Source organism: Pseudopodoces humilis, chromosome 5 (genome assembly GCF_049639895.1).
Source record: "Pseudopodoces humilis isolate 2021_Gansu_Grassland_sample_001 chromosome 5, ASM4963989v1, whole genome shotgun sequence".
Taxonomy (NCBI): Eukaryota; Metazoa; Chordata; class Aves; order Passeriformes; family Paridae; genus Pseudopodoces; species Pseudopodoces humilis.
Genome location: NC_142204.1, coordinates 4,378,125 through 4,401,594, shown reverse-complemented (window position 1 = coordinate 4,401,594; position 23,470 = coordinate 4,378,125). Strand labels below are relative to the sequence as shown.

Genomic DNA, 23,470 nt, shown 5'->3' with positions numbered 1-23,470 from the left:
CCACAATTATCCTCCATTCAAAGCTCCCAGGAACAGATTGAGAAATACAGGGATAAAAAACAAACAGAGGGACTCAAGACAGCAGTACGAAAAAATGCAGTGACACACATTGAGCCAGGATGATTAACTACTGCAACCCTTGAATGTTTTGTTCTCTCCCTCAGCAGGACCAGAAAGTACAGAAAATCAGCTGGTGAAACAACAGATATTGAACACAAGATGATTATTATCATAAACAACTGCTGACAATTTTAGGGCTCTAGCTGTAACCAGCCTAGCCAAAAAAAAATAGGATAGCAATTTAAACTGCCTTTGATTAGGTAAGCCTGACAGACTCAAAAGTACTACTGGTGTTTCTGAGCTATGCCCACCTCTTCAACCCTATGTCTCTAAAATTGAGTTTCTTTGACCTAGACTGAATAAGAACACAGATTAAGCTATTAAAAGACTTTCATCCAAGAACAAAACTTGTCATTATACTTTGAGGTAGACAAAATATTTAATTCCAAAATAGAGAAAACCTAAGGTAAAAGTTTCCTCTGATAACTGGTGGTCTGGTGGTTGCTTTCTCTGCTACTACTACTACTATTATTATTAATAATAATCAGAGATTAGGAATTCAGATTATATCAGTTCCTGGAACAACCATATCTGCAAACTTGTAGGGATCTACAATCCTTACACTATCCTTCTAAGAGCATGCTAAACTCATTCCTCCAAAACCAAGTTATGATAACCTTCAAACTCATTTTTCTGTGGTTACTTTCTGAGTCAGAAATTTTCAGTCTAAACTCCACAGTTCAGTATGGAAAAAAATCTGTTTATTAAAAACAATCTTTTTCACATGCAATGCACTATATTTACTCTTTTGGTTTTGAGTTTAATTTAGTTTTGTTTTCTGCTGTAACTATTATTAAAACCTATATAGAAAACAGAACTACAGAAAGACACCCCTGTAACAGAAAAGTATTTTTAGTAATAAAGCTGTCTTAAAATAAAATTTTTAGAAAGTGGAAAATATTACCTGAGGAGAAAGAGAAGAGATGGAAGACAGGGACTAAAACTTGGTGGGGTTGGGGGTGGGGAAGAAGGAAGCATATAATGCTACCTAAACTCAAAAAAAAAAACCCCAAATCCTGTTTCATTTTCATATCCTACATGGAAGAACGTCAGTCTGAAGTAGTGTGGGTGGGACTTACCATCAAGTGATCCAGGACTGACAGCTATGAACTGCCCCAACTGTATCCATAAGAGGATGAAGCAACTCATTAATAACGGATTGGTGGATATGGGAATGATAAACACTACTATACCTAGAATTGCAGGTACAGATTAAGGGGAGAAAGAAAGAGAAAGTTAGAAAATACTGTGCAGGAAATACAGCCAGCTCAATGGCCCTGCATTCCTGACTTCCTTATTCTTTTCAGAGAAGTGAACCACTAATAGTTACTGCCAGTGCTTCTGGTGAATTTAACAAAAGCAGCTCCCACTCAAGCACAGAATGAGCACCATCAGCCATGATCCAATACTCAGTGTGGAAGTGTAAAGTATGAGAGAAAATATCTCAGTTACAGTGTAAGCAGCTCAACTGCAAAATGCACAAACCCCCTGAAGTTCAGCACTATTTAGTTTTACACTCCCTGCCATTTGTAGATTAAAAGAAACAGGGATAGAGAAGCAATAACAGTTTCTTCACCTGATTTTGTAAAAGAACAGGACCTTTGGGCACTATTACTGCAAAGAAGAAGGCTCAGCTCACTTTTTAAGAAATCCTCCAATGATGGTATTTTTCGATTGACATATTTAGTAAAAATAAAGAGAATTTCTCTAATAATAAGAGATCACGTATGCTACAATGAGCCTTACCTTGAAAGGTTTGTCCCCACTGTGTGTCAGCATATGCCTCTGCAACCAACTTTGACTTGTTGAAGGTGTATTATATACTTTGCAACCTTTCCACAAGCAAACAAACACCTAATAGAGTAAAAACACGGTAAGTTTACACAAGTCAGAGAGAACAATAAATAAAAAAAATCACATTAGCAAACAAGGCTGTTTCTACATTTCACAACACTTCAAAGAATTCTGAACAACAACCATTTATTTTGAAACACACATCTCATATCTCACCAAGGAAAAAGTAATTACAACCCCAAGTATTCAATAAAAACAGGTCACTGGAAGAAAATACCAACAGACAGATGCTCCTGCAGATAAACACAATCAAGAGCAACAGGATCTGCTGTATTTGTGTTTGCACTCAGTATCTGTATCCACCAGATATGGAGGCAGAACCTTTTTAAATGAAAAATTTGCATTTTCTGGGTAGTAGTTATGAAGTAATTTACTCTCATAAGCAATTAATTTTATTCTTTGAGCATGAACAAGTAAAAACTCTTAATTGAAGTGCAGTTTATATACTAGAGTTTTGTATTCTGGAATAGCAGATACCTCTAGTTAGGGCCTTATATTCAATTCCTGATGAAGGAAGCTACCATTTCTCATAGGATTCAAAATCTATGGGTGTTTTGTGATTCCAGTGTACAGAACAATCACATGCACAATAGTGCATTAAGGAGAGCAGAACTTACTCATGCTGCTTTTCTCTCTCCTCCCATTGTGTTTATCTGTAACTGAGGGAATAAAAAAGCTCAATGAACTTGCCTTTCATTAGAATTTCCTCAACAGGTCTGTGGGTGAAGGGAGGTAAAGCCCTAATTTGTTGCAGTAAAAGAAAGTTCCCAGGAACAGCACTGTTCATAACATAGGTTTTCAGAAATGCAGGAAACTAATTGGATTTCAGTTTCTTGTTCTCTTTTGGAGAATAAAACCCCTCAATCTTCAAAAGATTTGATTTTCAAAATGAAAAAGCAGCCACGGGAGTTCTACGTTCTTGCTGTATAATAGATACATTACCCAGCTTTACCCAGACAAAGCTGGAAACCCCTCAGTGTCTGTGTGACTGATTCAGACCTACTGACACAAGGCCCAAGCCCCTAAACCTTTGGGGTCTGGCACTCCTCAGTTTTGAGATCCCCTCCAAGCCACAGAATTGGAATTTCTGAGATTTCTGGCTCTGCAACAGCTCCGTAAGTGTGCTGGCATTTCCATCAGCAACTGCAGGGCGCTGGCAGAGGTGTGTTACTGTCAAGTTACAGACGGGGGAAATACAAGGACTTGGGCTTAAAACCACATGCCAGAAGTTCTAGACAAGGCTTCTCAGGAATCCCTGTCAAAAAGCTGAACCCAAAATATTTCTGAAATAACATCTTTCGTAAGCACAACTGTTTCGTCAAAAAGTTTCCCAGGCTCTTCATGGACGTATCTGGTTTGGACTGCAGCCATGACCTTGGCATTAGCTGGAAAAAATACATTTTACCATGCAAAGATGTTTATCCTATTCCTTTCCATTCTCAATAAGCAACAACTTAACCCCCACTTTTCTTAAAATTTAGAGCCGTTGCAGTTAAGTAAGACCCGAAATCCCATCAGAAGCACATCACAATTTCCATCACACTTGAACACCTCACCGGCAGGTGGCAGACAAATCCCTGAAACAAACCCGCCAGGATACATCCCCCTTCCACAGCACCACCCTGGAAACTCCGCAAAAAAGAAACTCCAGTAGGGGGATTCAAAACTGAATGCAACAGTTACAACCTCCTCTTTCAAATATATAAATACAGCCCAACATCTTCTAAATAAAAATATCCACAAATCATGTCACATGAAATGTGACAAGAAATAAAATACAGAAAAAAAAAAACCCCACCCAAACCAAAATCTGCGAAAATTTCCAGCCCCTTTTTAAGAAACGTAAAGGAGTCATGGATGGGGCAACAAAGATCCAAACACACCTTATTAATTTCATGGTTTCATGTAACACTTTTATACACCTGTGGACAGAACTCAGAAATCATCTCATCGGTGGTTAAAAAGCCATTACACTGGATGGATGATTCTGGACTGAAAAAAGCCATCAAATATAAAGCTGAAAAGTTCAGTCATGCCAAAAAATATTAGCTAAATACAGCCAGAGTCACAGCTGTCTCAGTGACACATTTACATAATAAATTATTTAAAGTAATGCAAATTAGCATTTTTAGTTAAGTTTCTTATTCACTGAAGATAGAAGTGCAACAGCTTAACATTTTCCTTCTGAAGAAATGACAGGATGAAAAGTCAAAAGATAACAACTATTCCACTTCAAAAACTGGTATTATATCTCCCAGAAATTGAAGAGCTGTAACACACAGTGCCTAAAACAGGCAGATTGCTTGTGCTGGATGTAAAGGTAGTTTACATGATATATTCCAGGCATCAGAGGTAATTTGGGAGCTTGAAGATGGGAGGTAGTTAAGTATAAAGTTGAAATTACTCTACTAGAAGATGTTTTTAAACATTAAAATTGAGACCCATTATCATTTGACCAGGGATTAGACCGGAATTTACATGCTTATATATTCAACTTAATTTAAAAAAAAAATTAGATGCGATTATATGGAAGGTAAACTTGCCATCAGTATTACACACAGAGCTGTTTTGTTTAGACTCTGTACTCTTGAGTCAGTCTTATATCTTCCCTATTACACATTCTGGATAGATTTTACCTGTAGTGAGACTCCTTTGGTAACAGTAATTAAGATGTGACTTCACCTGAGTTCACATGCAGGAACACGTACACCAAGGGTTTTAAGAAAATGAATTCCAAGTGTAAGCACTTAAAAGACACACCAGCAGCTTCAGAATGTTGAGAAGTCAACACACTATCAAAACCCTGGTATCGCAAATAATTTATTGAAAAAACAGACTACATTCTTCAAATCAGTTACTACTGCTGCCACTAGTTACAAAACTGGAATTTTGCAACAGAAAATTTGCTACTGTCACTCAAGAGCAAAATACTGGCAAATAAGAAAGAAGGAAAACCCAAAAGTAACACCAACCCCTCCTCGCTGACCATCCACGTGTATGGAGCGAATGTGATCCGCCAAATCCGGGCTGGAGCTGAAGCAGGCGTGGCAGTGATCCCAACAACAGTTATAGGCAATGCTTTTGGCAGAGGAGGCAGGAACTCCCTGTCCATTCATCATGACTGGCGTGGAACGCCCACTGGAAATTGTGCTGTCTACGTCCATGATAGTGCTGCTTATGCTGCAAGACAAGAAAAAAAAAACAAAACAAACAAACCAAAACTAAATCAAAGTTTGTATTCGTTGCATGTTAACAGAGCAAATCAAAACTGTAGCTCTTTTCTTTCAGGTATATTTAGACAGGTTAAAAAGAAAACCTTGCACAAATTTAATTATTGTGGTTAATCACATTATTAATAAACGTAGAGTTCGGAAATAGGTACTATTACCCAACAGTGTAACTTCTTCTGGGCACTGGGAACAAAAGGGAGCAATGGAAAATCCTCAATATATTGAGCTCAGTATCCCCTGCCAACACTCGAGACTTAAAAAGAATATGGCACTTCAGTTCTACTACATAGGGTTTAAGGTGCTCCCACATGGCCCCAGCACAATGTCTTGGTCTAAAACTAATGCTGATTGTTCTGGTTTTGCAATATGTTTCCAGAGAAGCCAGAATCAGAAGAGGAAATCTGTGGCCAGCAGGGGTCACCTTCATCAGCCTTTCTGTTCTGTATCTTGGCATACATACAAATACAGAAACAAGCATCAAATGGATCAGAAAAACACTTGCAAAGGGTTTGCTTATATATAGAAAGAGCATAAAGTATGGAGATGGATGTTCTTCCTCATTAAATAGCTACTTATATACCTCTTTTATCTTGTTAACCTGCTCAGTTGCCATGAGGGCCTTTAAGATTTTTCTTCCACAAAGCCACAGCATTACAGAACAGCTCATCTTTGACAGAACCTCAAAGACCAGGTGGTCAAATTTGCTCCAAGAGAAATGAGATCAGATTGCCTGTGGTCTTGTCCAGTGGAGTTGTTAACGGGTGTGTTCAAAGGCTGGGATTTCTCCTACCTTTCTAAACAATTTTCTCAATGGCTGACTAATCTTTTTGTGGGGGAGGGGGGGAAGTTTCCCAACATCTCATCAGAATTTCCAGTGCTGCAACTTCTGTCTCCTCTCTCATCCTTGGCAGCTGCAGAGTTGAGATGACTCTGCCTCCTCCATTGTTAAACCTCCCTATTAGATCACTAAACACAGAAAAACCCTGCCCTCCTCCTCCCAGAACAGAAGGAACACACACACACTCAGCCTCTCCAAACTGGATTTGCTTCAGCACCCTAACCACCTTGGAGAGCTTCCACCAGATCCTCTCCAGTACATGTATAACTGGGATATGTTAAACCATTCTGCTTTTAAGGTACAGTTGCTGTTCCTTATTTTTACCATCACTGTTTACATGCCCAGTATTGTTCTATTATAACACGCTGAGATGAATGAAAGAACAAACACCATTAGTCAAAATCTGAAGACACCATTACCATGTTTGTTCTTCTGCTAAGAATTTCTACTAGTGATTTCTCACATTATCTGTATCTTTTTGAATCATTACTGTGGTAGCAGGTTTTTTTCTGTGATAGGTTTTGAAATAATCAGATATTTGCTTTGTTTAGATTTCCCATTCTCACCCACCACATAGATTCCACTGCATTTATCAATGAAAAGTGACTTGCCTTAGTCTAAATAACAGATTCCCTTTAGCAATGCTCCCAGTTATAAGCTTTAGTTTTAACTACCCTGAGTAATTTGGTTTCATGAACAAGCTCTTATCTCAAGAGTCACCAATATAACATATCCTGACTAGAGAACCCTTAAAAATCATCTTCCAACTCATTTGCCTCCATCTGTGATTAAAACTCACCAGGTCTTTTTAGGCCTTTGTTTTCCAAGTTAATAAGAAAGTTTCAGGTACCTTTTCAACACCTTTTTGCATTAATGAAGGTATACCAAATACATAGTTCCTAAATGCTACATAAACACCACATGCCTTTCTCCCACCCCGCTCCCCATTTCAAACAAGGTCTAACAATTCAAAAGGCTTTCTATGGTTCCTATCCATGGAAGTCATACAGGCTACTTGCTGCTACACAGCAAATTTCCATATATCCATTATTTTTATTTCCTTCCCTTTTCTACACCCTGAATACAGAGAGCTTTCCATGGTCCCTCCCCAGTAATCTTGACTCCTTTTATGACATACAACCTCCCAATCTGTCACTAGCAAGCCAAAAAATATTCCACTGGCCCTGAGCTGAAGCTCCCAGCCCCAACAGCATTCACAGCCACTAACTACAAACACTGTAACAGCATTTTAGGATTCCTGTAGGAAATTGTCAGAAGCTTTATCTGCAAAAGTTGTTTGTTATCTGTTGCAAGTAATCCTGTTTTTTCCACTGTGCCAGGCTCACAGTAGATGCAATTATGGGACTGACATCTCCTTCCTGAACTGATGCCTACACCAAAAATTATCGCCAAAAATAAAGTCTGTAAAACTACATTGTGAAAGCAAAATTCACCCATGATGATAGAAAAATTGAATATTTAACTATAGTTATTTGCACCACCACCCCCTCAGTTGAAGTTACCCAAATACAGCTTTCTCAAAATCACACTTGGAAGTAGGTTTGGACACACAGAATGGCACAAAGCCCAACCACTTCTGCCACAGACAGTGCTGTTACACGGATCAGTGGTCCTGACAGGAAGCTGCTTAGCCAAGGGTGGCAAAGCACTGCACACAGAACACTCATGCAACAGCTGCCTCACACCAGCTCAGCTCAGTAAATAACCCTGCCTTTCCCACAGCTGAAAAGGACTAAAGGAAACTGCTTCCCAAATACTTTCAAGGAGGAGTTCAAAGCTATTTGCAGTCAGTACAAGTTTCTACACACACAGCACTAGGTCCATTCTCATACACCCCACAAACAGTACAAGCAGACTTCTAACTGAGAGGATGTGCGGTGCTGGTGACACAGGACAGAGTGTGAGGGGCATTCAACACAGCCCCCTGGCTTTACAATCTGGTCCTAAGTGGGAAAGCAGTGAGAAAACGTAACCCTGAACAAGTTCTGTGAAAGCATTTTGGGGCAGGAGAGAAGTGCACCCTCACATAGGTGTGTGTGTGTGTGGTTTCTCTGTTCCATAGGCATGAAATCTGCTAAATTCCTCTAAGAAGAGATAAAAAAAACCTATAAAATCATCAACCCAAAGCATGAGAGTTTAGTTCACATTGCCAGAGCAGTGCAATATAGCTTCACACAAAATCCCAGGTCTCTAATTTTACAGCCTAAGGAATGCAAATGCATAGACTTTGTGGGTTTTTTAATAAGCTATCTTACCTTCCTCTGGAGAAAAGTATGTGAAAGTCAACTGATCCCAGCAAAAGCTATCGTGACAAGTAGGGTTATTAATGACATAAGAAACCAGTAACAAGCTAATTTAGCTACTATTATTTAAATGTTTGCTGGGTTCAGGTTTAATAGCCTAAGTGTTTGCTAAGGGCTAACAGATTAACATGGTATCAAAATTTTTGTATCAGAGGAACTGGAATAAAAAAAGACTGCCCATAGCACTTAAGCCAAGCAGTAGCATATGGAATTTGGAAATGGAGAATGAAGTGCTACTTGGACTTGGACATATTGGACTATGATTCTATAAGCTACTCAAAATCCTGTTGAAAAATGGGAAAAAACATAGCTCAAATCCAGTTGAGCAGTAACAGCTCAATAATTAAGACAAAATGCCCTCCCTCCTTCTAGTTTGTAGAACTTTGAGTACGACATTAAAGAGCACAGACAAATATTGCTGTAACAGAACCAACTAGAGAAATAACTCAACTGTCTATAAAACAAAATGACCAGGAGTTACACAACCAGAGATCACTAGGTTTGGATGGACTTCCTTGATAGATTCTTGGTAGACTCTAAGGCAAAAAACTCACTGCCCTGGCACATTCCTTCTCTAGTAACAATCTAGTAAATAAAAATGCAACATATATATTTTGTTTCCTCTTCTGTGCCTCCAGAACCAACGTATTTCAGGTGATCAGGTGCCTCCCAGTACTAAGAAATCTAGAATTAGTCTCTGTCTCACTTAGCAAGTCCCTCACTAAAGAAGTAAAGGCTGCAAAGAGAATCTGTGAAACACCAGTTCCCAGTACAGCTCGAGTGTGTGGAGTTTTTTCTTGTCCTTCATACACTGAGAAAATATCAGGAAGCTTTTCAGAGAATACTCTGCAGTGTATGTAACATCAAAGACACTGACTTGGGCGGTCTCTTGACCTGCCCATTTTGAGATGAAGCAGAAAGATAAGTTTTACAGTCAGAGTTGTGGCTGCTACTAAATCTGTGAAGACTTAACTTCAACTGTGTCTGTTAGAGCTGCCAATTCACCACTTTTTTGTTTCTCAGAATTTCAGAAAGGGTGTGAGGACAGGACACACAAGCAAATAACATGTGTGCACAAACACTCAGCCCAAGATGGGCTTGACTACAGAAAAAGTGTGTTTCTCCTCACTCTATGAATGGGGCTTTTCAATCCAATATGATTTTCTATCTGCTTGGGATGATCTGACAGAAGGAAAGGTTCCTTAACAAAGGGAAGGTAGTGATGGAAATTACATCTATCTGCTTTCTCACCCCAAATCCATAAAGCCTACAAGTAGGAAAATAATAATGTCCATAAGAGATGAAAACAAAGTAAGCAAAACACAGACATCCTGGTAATAGAACAGAGACACCGAAACAGATTTTTAGCTAGCTAAGTTAAAGCAAGTTTTTCTGCCTTTTGCTAAGTCCCTTTCTCGCAGGCAGGAGATCTGTTTAAAGCCTGCCTGCCACAATCAAAGCAGAATGACACAAGCAGAACTGAAGCGCTTGTGGCATTCCCCTCTTGCCAGTGACAGACAGGTCTGGGTTTGCTCCCAAGCTCTAGGCAGGCTCCAGTTCCATTGTAATGGATCTATAGACCATGGCCTGATGGAGAACATTAGACATTTGAGTTTCAGAGAGTTCAGCACAGGGGTCATCCCAAACAATAGAGCATCAAAAACAGTCACTGTTGGAGAGAGCCTGCATACACAATAGCAGTTTTTAAGAAGCACTATTCAAAAGACTGACTAATTACTAAAATTTAGAACTGTTACAGCAAGCACAACATGATCTTCAAGGTTGTTGTCCCTATTTTCCTAATCAAGCACCTGAATCAACTTGACATAAAAATCACAGGTCTAGAGGCAAGAACAGAATGCCTTTCTGAAATGCCTTACTAAACCCACACATCATTTCACCAAGTCTGCAAACACTGGCAGTGTCTGCCAAATGCAGCAAGGTAGGACTGAAAACACAGACTCTTCTCAGAGGGGTCAGAAATTTTTCTCTCCTCCTACAAATTTTCCCTCTACCAAGAGATCAACAGCTTCGACACAATACTGACATTTAAAATGTGCTCATTAAGCAAAACCATGCAAGCTTAAATAGAAGAATCATTACCTCAAAGGCATTTTTTTCAGGTCTTATTTTTACCTGTACTTATTTTACCTGTGGCTAGAAATAACACAATCTTCATTATCAAGAACATTAAGGTATTTTTAGCAGCACTTTCATGTTAAAAGGTTAGTGCTTGCATAATCAAACGCATCTAGCTTGTTAATTTAGTTCGAACTCTAAAAACAATCCTGAAACAAAAAATTATAAAACCTTGTAAGAAGCTGCCAGTCATTTTCACTTCACAGAAAACAAAAAGCATTTTTCAAGCACTTTTAATTCTGTATTATTCTGCTCCTTTAAGGATCTGAGCAAAATTAAGCCACTGTTGAAGTTCTGTAAATATGGATATTTTCTATAGGGAAAAAACGAAATCTAAATTATTCACAATTTAAAATGCACAAATTTTAAACTACATACTATACACCTGGGCCCTAACTTTTGTGTATATTTAAATGTGAATGAAACTATAATGAGACTATGATTTAATGCATTAAATAAAACGGTATACTGCACATCACTGCTGACACACACTTGGCTCTCCAAGGAGATTGTTTTCCTCACTACTGTCAGTAATATCTTCTATTCAATTTAATGAATGAAGTGCCCAAATTTTATTCTTTCCCTGATTTTGTTCATCTTTCAGAACAACAGAGAGGAAGAGTCGAGAAAAAAATATCACCAAAAAACCTGAAAGAAAAATAATTTCATTTTTAGTTTCCACCAAGTCCCATTAACAAACGTCCACTTGAAGTGAGAGCAGAGCCAGGCACTGAACACATGCACAAAAGCCCAATCAATTTGCTATTATACTTTTAATGTCTGCTAAACATACTCTCTGTAGACCTTAACTGAAGTAACCTTCCCTCCGGCAAAATGCAGCCCTAACAGATGGGCCTTACACCGTGCCCTGGAGGGTCAACAAGCAGCCCTTGAGCCCGATCAACAGGAGCTCCAGCGCCCACATGCTCCGTGCGGTAACCAAAGGACCCAGCTGAATTCAGCTGACACCAAATGATCCTGACAGATCCTATATGGAAAAAACATCATCTTAGCATCAAATTAAAAATGAACAGAGATTTCAGACAGCACGCACTGCAGGGTCGCTGAAACCAACGCTACTGAGCAGCCATCAAGCTGCACACTACACTACTCCAAGCTTTGAGTTTCTTCTCAAATACACACTGATAATCCAGCCATAAACCATCAAATCAGCAGATTGCCTCTGAAACCAAATGCTACAAACCTTACTTGAAGTAAATAAACAGGTTAAGGATTAAAAAAAAAACCAAACAAACCGAACAAAAATAAATATCCTGCTAGTTTCTTTCTCTTTTACTAGTCAGTGAAATACTCCGTCATTTCCCCCTACAGCTGCAGCTACATTGTTCTAATCCACGAGGGAAGCTTAAGAAAGAAAACTGAACTGATACAGTCAGATAAAACAACCCCAGAATAATGGGAACACTGTGAGTGAGTCAGTAACATCTCACATCAACTTCAAGGGTTAAAACCTAGAAATCAACAGAAAAGCTTTTACCACCTGGAAGATTAAGCCACAATGAGGTACTAATCCCAAAAGAAAACAAACAGCACCCACTGCAATCATTCAATTACAAACACCAAGTCAAAATAGAAACACTGAAAGAAAATAATAATGACATGCTTAGTGTCATCCCCCAGCACCTCATTATTTTCATTTCACTAAGAAAATTCGACAGAGAAAACAAAAAACTTCACTATTTTCCCCACTACTCCTATTACTTTCCATGATAAGAGGAGGAAAATTGTGGGGTACAGCTCTGGCCAATGGACAAGTTCCACAAAAACAACAGCTTTCCAACATAACCAAATTAAAAGCAATTTGCGCTCTCTACTTCCTAATGCAATCAAAGATTGAGTGAAGATAAATCCTCACAAAACTTCAAAATGATCAAATTATTAATCCACCGCTCCCATCATAGAGAGAAGGATCTTCCACCTGTCCTATTTCAAAATATCTCCAACTCCAAAGACCTACAGTTAAAACAGATTAGTAACAGGAATTCCACTGGCTCCTAAATAAAAGCAGAGGAAAAATAAATTCCTATGTTTTTGTACTAAGATTTAATTTTTGCTGAAATTCAATGAGTATTAAGCAAACTTTAATGCCAACATCTTTCTGCAGTCACTATCAGAACATCTGCAGGGGGGTATCAGTACACAATAAAATGATGGGCTCAAGACAACTATACACAGTTGGCCAAGGAGACTGCAGTTCATCATTCTGCTTTATGTTCTCCAAATCATCACGCCAATTTAAAAGTAAGATTAAAACAGGTCCTAAGAAAAACAGAGCTCACAAAATATGAGCAATCACCATGAGCCAGCAACACAGCAGCAAAGTTTGAGATCTGCCTTGTTCCTCGCCCATCTTTGGTAAATATGGTACTTTATGATGCATCTAGATTGGTAACAGGTAAACTCCTACTAAATTTCAGTAATTTATCAATTTAATTCCCTAAATCAAACATTTATGTTTCACAAGCAAAACAGTCTGCCTTTCTTTAATGGATGAAGTTTGACTGTGGCATGAAAACACCATTATGCTTTAGAGCTCTTATAGTTCCTTTTCATCAAACCTGCAACCAGCCCAGAGACAATCTTCAAAGGAGACAGAAAGCAACTTCAGCTAAGTTATTATATCTGCATATCTAAGGGGGGGTTTTGGCTGATTTTGCAGAGAAAACAATTTAATTTTAAACCTTTAAATAGCAAGTATCCAAAATAATGTCATGACTGATAATGATCATTTTCTGAGTTCAGGAAAACCTACCACCAGTAAGAAAAAAATACTGTATGTGGATAAACCACCATGAAAAAAAAGAGCAAAGAGAGAATGCAGAACACTAAATGGCTGCCAAAGAGAAAGATTACTCACACAGCAGCAAGAAACCAGAATACGTGGATCAGAAAAATAAGCCAGGACTACATGAAGTGAGAGTCCACCACTTTTGGTGTTTGAAGGCAGCAGCTTCTGTTCACGACTGCTCTGGTATGTTACATCCACAAATACCCCCTGGCACACAGACAAAACAAGTGACCCCAGAGCTCTTCAGAGGCCAGGAAGGGCAAAGCAGGATAGGCAAAAATAAGTAAAAGCAACATTAAGACAACATAAAGAAAAAAAAGACCATCATTTCCAGGACTGCATGACTGAAGAAAGCACCCACTCACTTGGAAGCACTTGGACTTCTGAATCACGTAAGTATTTTTCTTATCAAATCCATGCTTCACACTGAGTACGTTATTCTAACAAAAACTTCTCAAAATGATCAGACTCAAAACGTGCTCATAAATCAATCTTAAAAATAAGACTGCAAAATTCTTTATTAAATGTATGTATAGTTTTATGACTACTAAGCAAACAACACAGAGGAAAATAAGACAGTCAAGGGAGAGAATTTTATATGGCATGGCAAGAGGTAACATTAAAAACTTGTTTTTAAATTCCTTTTGAAGCAGCAGCTTATTTTAGAGTAAATCTGCATCTAGATAAGGTATAAACACCTAGAAAATGGAACAACACTGCAAACACTTCAGCCAGATAATATTAAACCAGGGAAGATAGGGAAGATCTTTGAGATCGAGAAATCTAAGGAACTTAAAATAACAAACATGCACAGGAAACAAAACAAGACTGAGAAAGTGTGTTATGATTCACCACCTCCAGAGCTGTTTCCACTCTCTTGGATCACTTATATTTGATTATTTAGATTGTTAGCCCCTATAATATTTGGGCTCATAATACTTGCATAACACAAACCCAGGTCATCACAGGATCTGTAGCATACAGAGCAACTGGAAACACAATGTGGGAGCTTGGAATGCCAAAATATCCGAGGAGCAATGCAAAAATAGAGCAGGTTAAACATATGTGCCTTGTGATATGACAGCACAAAGATGACAATCTGCAAAAGGATTACACAAATCAAGAAACTGTACTCGATTCTGCCTTACAGATACAAATAAAACTGCCTTTCATTTCTGGGAACCATGTTATCTTCAACTTAATAATCTCCCTGAAAAGTTAGAGAACAGCAACAAGTGGTTCACAATTTTCAGTCCTTACTGATAAAGGATTGTGTTTACTAGCACAGCTTAGGAGAAGCAAAGAAGAAAAACACTCACTAAAGAACCACCAAAACTAATTTATTTTTTTAACAGTGGTTCCCACTTTGAGAACCATGATCACTATGAAGTTATCTCATCAGCACTGTAAGATAACAGCCTTCAGGCGTGGTGTCAAGGAAATTTCATCTGCTGTAGGTACTACCCTCCCGTTCTCCATACCTCCCCTCAGCCCAGAACACGAAACAAGTGGAACATAAAACAACCAAAGAAAGATGCAAACTCACAGAGCAGATCTAAAAAATCCTTCCAGTTTCAGTTATCATCATGTTAAATTCAGCTTAATACAGAAAATAATATACAGTTAGGATAGCATTGTATAAAGTAGCAGTCTTGCTTATTTCTACCTCAGTGAATACTTGCTCCTTCAAGTATTAACCAGGCATCAAAAGCAAAGAAACCAACAAAGTACAACTCCACTACCTGGCGTAATTAATCATAAAAAGGTCATGAATTAAGGTTTGACTCCTGTTCTGTGGGACACTGAATTAACTTCTACTTGTACCGATTGTCTACGCTACAACTTAGCATTCAAGTTAGCCTAAGGAAGTCTACTTAAAGACATGCCAAAAGGAGTATTATTTCAAAAGAAAAAGAAATATTTACATTTCTGTTTGCATAGATCAAAAATATTTTCTTTGTACTTTAAAGGTTTTTTTTTTTTCATTTGGAATCTAAGTCATAACTACAGCACAATAAACTAAAATGATTAAAATAAGGACTTTACTGCAATTTTACAGGGGAGCTAGTAATTTATACAAAAGGCTACATGGAATGACATTAATAGTAAGTGGAAATTCTTTATGCTAGGTTCTTATTTAGGCATATTTAATAAATTATAATGCCACTGTATGAGCCAACAGTAAGTTCTCCACAAGTCTCAACTCAAACCACCAAGATGCAGTTTTCTCCCTCTGACATTACACAAGCTGTTTGAATTACAGCACTCCTCTACCACGTGGTACAGGATGACAACAGGACTTTCAAAATCATAAAAAAAAATCTTTTGCTCTTCTCTATCAAATATCTCGGCATACACCTTAAGTAACCTCTATAAAAAAAAAAGTATCCATTAGACATTGGCAACAGAAGTTCAGCAAAATTTATTTAAGAATGTAAATTCTAGTATGGAGAAGAAAATTAGATATGGGAAAAGAAATCCCAGGTCTTTCTTGCCTTGCATTTTACCTTTGTTAAGGGGAAAAAAAAAATACTACAGCATCTCAAAAGGCTTCAAAATTTTTCCCCAGTTCTTTGTTGGTTTTGAATGATGCAAAATCACAACTGTAATCACTATCTTTGCATATCACAAAACCAATGATAAACAACAAGCACAACATGGATTATTTATATTTCATTTTCTAAAACAATTATTTTTGAACACGCTCATATTGAAATGAATCACCCTGGACAGAAAACATATTAAGTTATAAAAAAGAATCAGTTACATGGATAGATAACCAAAGATCTCTCTACCTCAGTGAATCTTACAAAATTACAACTTTGTACTTTTGCAAGTCATGCCATCTTATTTTTTTTAACAGCAACGGAGAGAGTGGATAAAACTCACTGTTCATACAAAGAAGTTCCTTACCCTCTCCTGTTCCCATCTCCTGAACAACTTAACTGGAGATGACATTCCCACCTGTTTCAAGGACTGCCTGCAATTACTTGGCTACTTTACAGCAGAGACCAATTTTTCACTTTCTTTGGGTTAAGTTCTCTTTTTCCCCCTCAAGCTATTAGACATATCTCATTCCCTATCATCCCAGAAGTTTTCTGTGTGTATCTCACATTATCCCTGTGCCAGAAACCTCTATTCCTGTCTCGAAAGCTCCATCTGCTTTTCATCTCCCTTCTATGCCGTGCACCACTTTCCCAGACTGCTCTACAACCACCCCAAGGCAATGGGTTCTAGGTGCATTTCCACACTGCTGACTTCCACACCAGCTCTCCACACTGCTCATTCCCCCTCTGTTCTTCTCCAGCTGGGCAGGGGTTTTGAAAAAATACCTAAATATATGAAAGGTACCAGAAAGCTGTGGAAAGATCTGAGCAAGAGTGGTATGGTAGAACATTTCCACTGCATCATCCAAGAGAGCTGGGTTTTATCTGTGACCAGCTCCAGAAATGTGATGTCAAATCTCTGCCAAACTGCTGCTCAGGCTGCATGTAACACCCTGTTTAACTTCACTGGAAAGTGAAACAGGGAAAGGAGAAAGAAAAAAAAAAAAAGGGGGGGGAGGGGGTGGAAAAAGGGAAAAACCAAGACAGTTTTTTCCATTACTGCCTAGGAAATTCCCTGAAAAAACCCACCTATTAAACCTTGCATTTAGAAGTTACCAGACTTGATGATGTCACAAACATACACAAAATGCACACAGACTGGTGTGGATGTTCAAATCCTACATAAAAGTAAAACTATTTCTGTCTTACACTGAATAGGAAAATGTTTTTCTCAAATTCTATGAAGTATATTTACATCTTACTACAATAACTATAACAGCTCATTATACCAAGCTCTTTCATCTAGTTCACAAAAAGACCTCATGTTAACCACTCAATTATACCAACCAACAGCTTTAGTAATAAAGATACTCACCATACAAAATATCTAGGCTGTTTTGTCTTCCCATCAAAAGCTATTTTCTCCCGTGCCAGAAAGGCCTGAACATAACCATTACAGAAACAAGGGGTTTATTTTGCAATTTGAAAGCTAATAACTACAGCAACAATAAATGCACTTAGAAATACTGCAAATACGATTTTCAGCAGAATTTCTGAAACTCGGGTAAACTTCTGTATAGCTCACTGTGACATGGCAATATTACACACACTCACAAAAAAAAATTAACAACTTAACCACCTCGCCATAAGTGCTAATGAATGATTCTTCACTTCCTGCATAGGAACAAGTGAGACTGTGCAGTAAGGAGAGGCCTGAAGCACCTTTTAATCTGGTCACATGGATCCATGAAACACACCTACTAGTACCACATGTCCTCTGGATTACATTTCAGATTTACTATTCTGCTTTCATAGATGTCACTCATACAACTCATGTGCCACTGCCAAGACAGCCTTGAAACTTCTTCACTTTTAAGATTTTAAAAGATAGACAAAATAAAGACTATAATTAAAACTAATATTTTTAAATCAGCATACATCTTAAAGGTTGACAAGGCCTTCATTTTACATAAGATTCAAAAAAACTCAGACTAGAGCCTGGAATTTTCATGTCTAAACCTCTTATCTTTCAACCCATTAGTTCCACACTGTCATTTCACTCAATAAAATGAAAAAAACTTCACAATTTGAAGCACAAAGAAGTTTACTACTGAAAAACTTATCAGAAATGTGTTTTCAAAACTGCTCATCTATTAAATAGGAACAGAGTAATAACATTTCTACAAGTATTTTGCAAGTCTTATGTGGTTAAGAACACAAATTGTCACTGAGTATTACTGAGTATTACTTGAGTCAGGGTCTCTCAATAACTGACTTGTTGGTGAATAACAAAAAACATGAAAAGGTTAACCCCCCCACTCCAAAAAAAAAAGCACCTTACAAGTTCCATGAAATTTGTCTGTAAGATGGACATTATTTAGTGCTGTGCCTAAGGGAAAGATTACTACACAGGTCCAAAGACAACCTGTTACCCTTGGCCTATCAGCACATCAATCAGCACTCACAGATCACTCAGCAGAACAGCTGATCCTGCAGCTTAAATGCACCTTTTCCATGCTCCTTGCCCAGTAAGGAGGAGGAAGGAGCAAAGGATAAACTGCTAAGAGGGGTAAAAATAATATAAGAACAGTAAACCAGGGGTAACATCTATATGACAGAACAAAGATACAACACAAATTCACAAGGGTGAACAAAAAAGTTCTTCATACAGATTTACTACTCGAATTTCTGCTCAACAACTTCTTAAAACTGCAAGACCTACCACTGCTTTCTAAATCAAACAAAATCCAATGATGAAACTATTTCAGATTTAAATGTATTTCCACAACAAGTGTTCCAGTAAACAATATTTAAATTATTTCAGTAAACTAAGTGTTTGTAAGAAAATATCATAATTCAGCAATAACAACACCAGAGAGCTGCAGATGCATCTCCACCACACTCAGCTCAGCTGGTTTACACCCAAATCCATGCATTTGCTTAGGTCCAGTGTTTATAGTTAACTGGATCATTATTTTTTCTTTTCAAGTCTTGTCAAATGTTTCTCAGCACTGCAGCAAGACTAGCAGCTCCAGAGGACTCTGGAGGAGCACATCCATCCTTCCAGCACAGGTCTCAAGTTAGGGAAAGCACAAGAAAATGAGCAGCATTCACGTGCTGATAATAGTCTTTGTTCCAACTGTAAATCCAGAGGATCACTAGGCTTGAATGCAGACTATTATAACTCAGCCAGCTGATCTGAGCTTGCTCACAAAGTCACACACAAACTCCTGCACAGCACTGGGAACTCAGCACAATTTCCAGGGAAAAAATGGATCAACTATATACCTGTCAGTCCTAGAGTTACTGCACTGGACTCCCCTGCTGAGCTGAAAATGCCACCTTGGTTATTTATCCTAGGTATCAGTCTGGGGTTTGCTTTTTCTGGGTTTTTTTGGGATGGAAGATAAGCATGTTGTAACAAACTACAAAGTCTATCTGTGCGCATGGAAATGGAAGGTTAAAATTCCCCCTAAATTTCAGGGCATTGACAGCCACCTCTGTATTTGTTTTTCTTGTTATTATAAATACTGACAAATTTCCTACAAATAATTTTTTCTGTCAGCAGGTACTCTCAAAATACAACAAAACGTTAAAAACAGAAGTTGCTGAACAGTAGCTCTATTCTGACCACATGCAAGATTTTCCTCTTTATCTGCTTCACTTGTATTTGGTATCACTGAAGGAAAAATCAGAGATAACACAATGTGGAGAATGATAAAGAACATGCACAGGGAAATGGAAATTTGATCACTCATGGAATTCAGGCCCTCTTACCACACCCTTTTATTCATTCAAATTTTCTAAAGAGGAAACAAGAAAAAAAATCCCAAGCCCAGGGGCATGACCTGAATGCTACCAAACCTGCTGACAGCAGGAGAGTCTTTACCAAGTACATTCTCCTACCAGTTTCCTCTAGCTAAACCCAGGGTCTGTAAAGTCAAGCCTGTTAGTTCCATCTCTTCCCTTTTCCCTCTATTCCCTCCCCAGGGAATCTTACTTTACAACACAGTGAGGAGTCAGACACCAAGTTCCTCAGCACTTTGGAGACACAAGGAGCTAGCAAAGGTCATGGTGTACAACAAACTATCCCATATAAAACATCACTTAATAGATAAAATATCATTCTCTAATAGGCACAGAACTCACATTTTAATTCAGAGGTGACCAAATCAATGAATGATTAATTCTTTCAGGATTTCAATATATTATTATATACCTGCACCTCCACCCTTAAGTCTGTTTCCAGCTCTTCCTTGGTATTTCACTATTCCAATTTCCAGTTTATGCACTCTTCAGCACATCCCCTACCTTTTGCAACACTCTGCTTGTCTGTGTGATCATCTGAAATGCACAGGATTCTGTTGTGGCTGCCTTCCAAGCAGCAGCAATCATCTGGATCACAACGTCAAGCAAGCAACTTGCTGGACTACATGTGACAAAAATAATAAAGCATTCTAACACACTGCAGCAAAGAGCGCACACCAAACGAAATTTTCCAACGCCAGGAATAACAAATGGCACTCTTGCTAGCATTGCTCTTTTCCCACCAACTCAATAAGCAGGCCCTGGAATTAGAGCACAAAATGCACTCTCAACACCCCAAGTCTTCTTTCATCCTGGCATATCAAGACAAAACTTTGCAAGGATTAAAAACAAGGCACAGTCCTTATTTAAACCACTAAACACAGAGAGTCCCACTCCTACAAGAGAGCCCATACCGGTGGTAGAGAGAAGGAGCAAGAACCCACACACGTGGATTTAACCACGTAAAAGCAAGAGGAACACAAGAACAATGACAGAGAAAGAAAGTAGCAACCAGCTCTGGAGTGCACAGAGCAAGGCATAATGACACTACTTCCAGAAAACCCCTGAAAGCTATTTCTGTTATTTCCTCAACACAGACATGCACTTGGATAAAATGAGGATTAGATTTAGACTTTCATTCTATGAAAAACAAGAAACTGTTATCTTAAAGCTCCTTTATGTACCTGGTGTTTTTCCAGAAGTCTTCTCCTATACGTACTCAATTTCACATAAAATCTCAACTTTTGAAAAAGACAAAAACCAAACAAAACCTACAAACAAACCCAAACATCCACACCCCCTTTCCACTTGCATAAGTTTAGAAAAAAGAAAATGTGACTTCTGTGAGTCTCAAAAGCCTGATGTAAACTAAAGACCTGAATTTTTTTTCTGTCTTCTTAAGACTTTTAGGCCAATTACATGGTTTTGGGAACTGACTCACGAGGGGGTTGCTGGGCTGATTTTAATCTTCGAGGTTAGGTCTAGTCACACCCCATTTTCATTCTGAAATATGGGTATTTGTATAGCTACAAAGATTTTGATCTAACATATATTCACAGTACATTTCTGGACCAAACCACATAATTCTCATACTTAACAGTGAAATTATCTTAATAAAATACAAATAAAATTCTACTTGTTACTTAACTGTAACTCTAGCAGAGAAGTCTGACACTTTTTCTGCTAAACATATAGAAAAACTGTACAAGTTTCTTAAACTATTTAAAAGGACTAATTAGTAAGGGGCACACAGCACTTTCACGCTGTTTTTATGTCCCTTTTTCATCTTTTTTTAGTTTTTCAAGTAAACTGTTGCATACAACATCCAAGAGAGCTACGACATGAGGCATGTTCTTTGAAATGCTTGACTTAGTAGGCTGAAACAGACCTGAATGGTAGAATTCAACCATGTGTGAGAATTTGCTTGTGCTTCTTCAACAGAAGAGAGCTACAGTCTTGGGAAAACGAAATGTGTAGCGTTAACATACAAAAGCTCAAGAACTCATCTTCACAGATTCTGTAATTCACGATTACAGAACTCATTCAAAGATGACTCTGAGCCTCCAAATACTGAGCCTCCTTTCATACTGTGCATGACTATTACTTGTGCACACGTAATGCACGAAAGGCTGGTCTCCTTTTTATTTTAGTCAACTCGATATTTTCCCCCTGATGTTTTAAGAGGTTTTCACTCGGTTTTCTCCCTCTAGAGCAGAGACCCTGTTGCGGGCGCAGGTAAAACCGCATCCAGAGATGCATTTCCCGTCCCGAAGCTTCAGTACACCCCGCTGTGCCTTGGCGCAAGACACAGCCCTGAAGAACCCCGAAAGCACCACCTGAGAAAAATCCGCAGCTTCCGAGGAAAGAGGCCCCGGAGGAGGAGGCAGCGCCCGGCGGGGCCGCTCGGGGCTCTCACGGATCGGCGATGGCCGGGGAGCGCCCCCTCCTCCCCAGCCAGGGCCGGGCAGCCGGGGGGCCCGAGGAGCAGGGGCGGGGGCCCGACACAAGTTGGCCGGAGAAACCTGTGGCTGCCGTGACACCCCCGCGGCCGGGAGCGGGGCGGCGCCCGGGGAGCGGGGGCTGCCGAGGCGGGGACGCGCCGCTCTGCCCGGGAAAGGGCGCCGGACACTGACCTGTCCTCCGAGTCCATGCGGCTGAGGGGCTCCCCGTCCGAGGACATCTCCAGGCTGCCCCGCCGGCCCCCCGACGTGGCGCTGCCGCAGCTGCTGCCGCCGCCCGTGCCGGGGCCGGTGCCGTATCCCTCGTCGCCGCCGCTGGGCACGCTGCTGGAGCTGCTGCCGCCCCCGCCGCCGCCGCGGCCCGGCCCGTCCTCCTGACTGCCCCGGGGGCCCTTGGGCTCCTCCTTGGCGTCGGCCTCGCTGCCGCCGCCGGGGCTCGGCGAGCGGGTCTCGTCGCTGCAACAGCCGCTGCTCGTGCTGCTGCTGCTGCTGCCCACCAGGCTGCTCTCCTCCTCCTCGCCGCCCTCCTCCTCCTCCTCCTCTTCCTCCTCCTCGTCCTCGTCCTCCCCGTCCCCGGCCTGGCTGGCGCTCTCCGGGCTCGGCTCCGACATGCTCTCCGCCTCGCCGTTCAGCAGCAGCAGCGGCTCCGGCTCCGCCGCGGCCGAAGACGAAGGCGGCGGCGGCGGCGGCGACGACGAGGAGGATCCAGCCCCACCGGGCGCCCGCCACCCCCCCCCCCCCCCCCACCCCCTCCTCCCCCTCCTCGGCGGGCGCCGCCTGCCCGGGAAGGCGCCGCTGGGGCTCCGCCATGTCGCTGCAGCGAGCGGCCGCCATGGCGCCTGCGAGTCGCTGCCGCGCGCGCGGGGCCGGCCGCGGGCGTGCGCACGGCGGGGGCGTGCGCGCGCGGCCCGTGCGGCCGGTGCGCCCTCCCGCCGCCCCCCCTTCTTCCTTCGCCCTCCTCGCGCACCCGCACCGGCGGGGCGGGGCCCGGCTCGTGCCGCCGCCGCCGCACGCGCTACGGAGCGCGCCCGGGGACAAACTAGGCGGGGAGGGCGGAGCGGCGGCGGCCCCCGCCCCCGGCGCGAAGGGGCGGTGGCGGGCCAGCGACGGGATCCCGGCTTGAGTCTGCTGGGGATTCCACCTTGAATCCCCCGGGGATCTCGGCTGGAATTCTCCAAGATCTCGCCTTGAATCCCCCGGGGATCCCCGCCCCCGGCTCCACGGATAGCGGGGAGTGCCGCGGGACGCGCCGGGAGCCGGGAACGAAGCGCTCCCGGTTCCCCGCTTCGCTCCAGGACAAATCCCGGCGGCACCGGTGTCCCACAGCGGGGCATGGACGTTCCC

The 23,470-nt window shown here is 40.8% G+C and overlaps 1 protein-coding gene across 1 annotated transcript in view; it reads right to left on the bottom strand.

The window, feature by feature from the left end:
- The window catches only part of AEBP2 (AE binding protein 2), a 43,317-nt gene extending 20,509 nt beyond the window's left edge, over positions 1–22,808 (bottom strand). The window contains exons 1-3 of the mRNA XM_014256009.2: positions 22,301–22,808; positions 4,947–5,154; positions 1,867–1,974 (exon numbers count right to left, since the gene is read on the bottom strand). Of these exons, the coding sequence (XP_014111484.2) occupies positions 1,867–1,974; positions 4,947–5,154; positions 22,301–22,737 (753 nt within the window). The 5' untranslated portion in view covers positions 22,738–22,808. The remainder of the gene's footprint in view (positions 1–1,866; positions 1,975–4,946; positions 5,155–22,300) is intronic.
- Between the last annotated feature and the right edge of the window lie 662 nt (positions 22,809–23,470).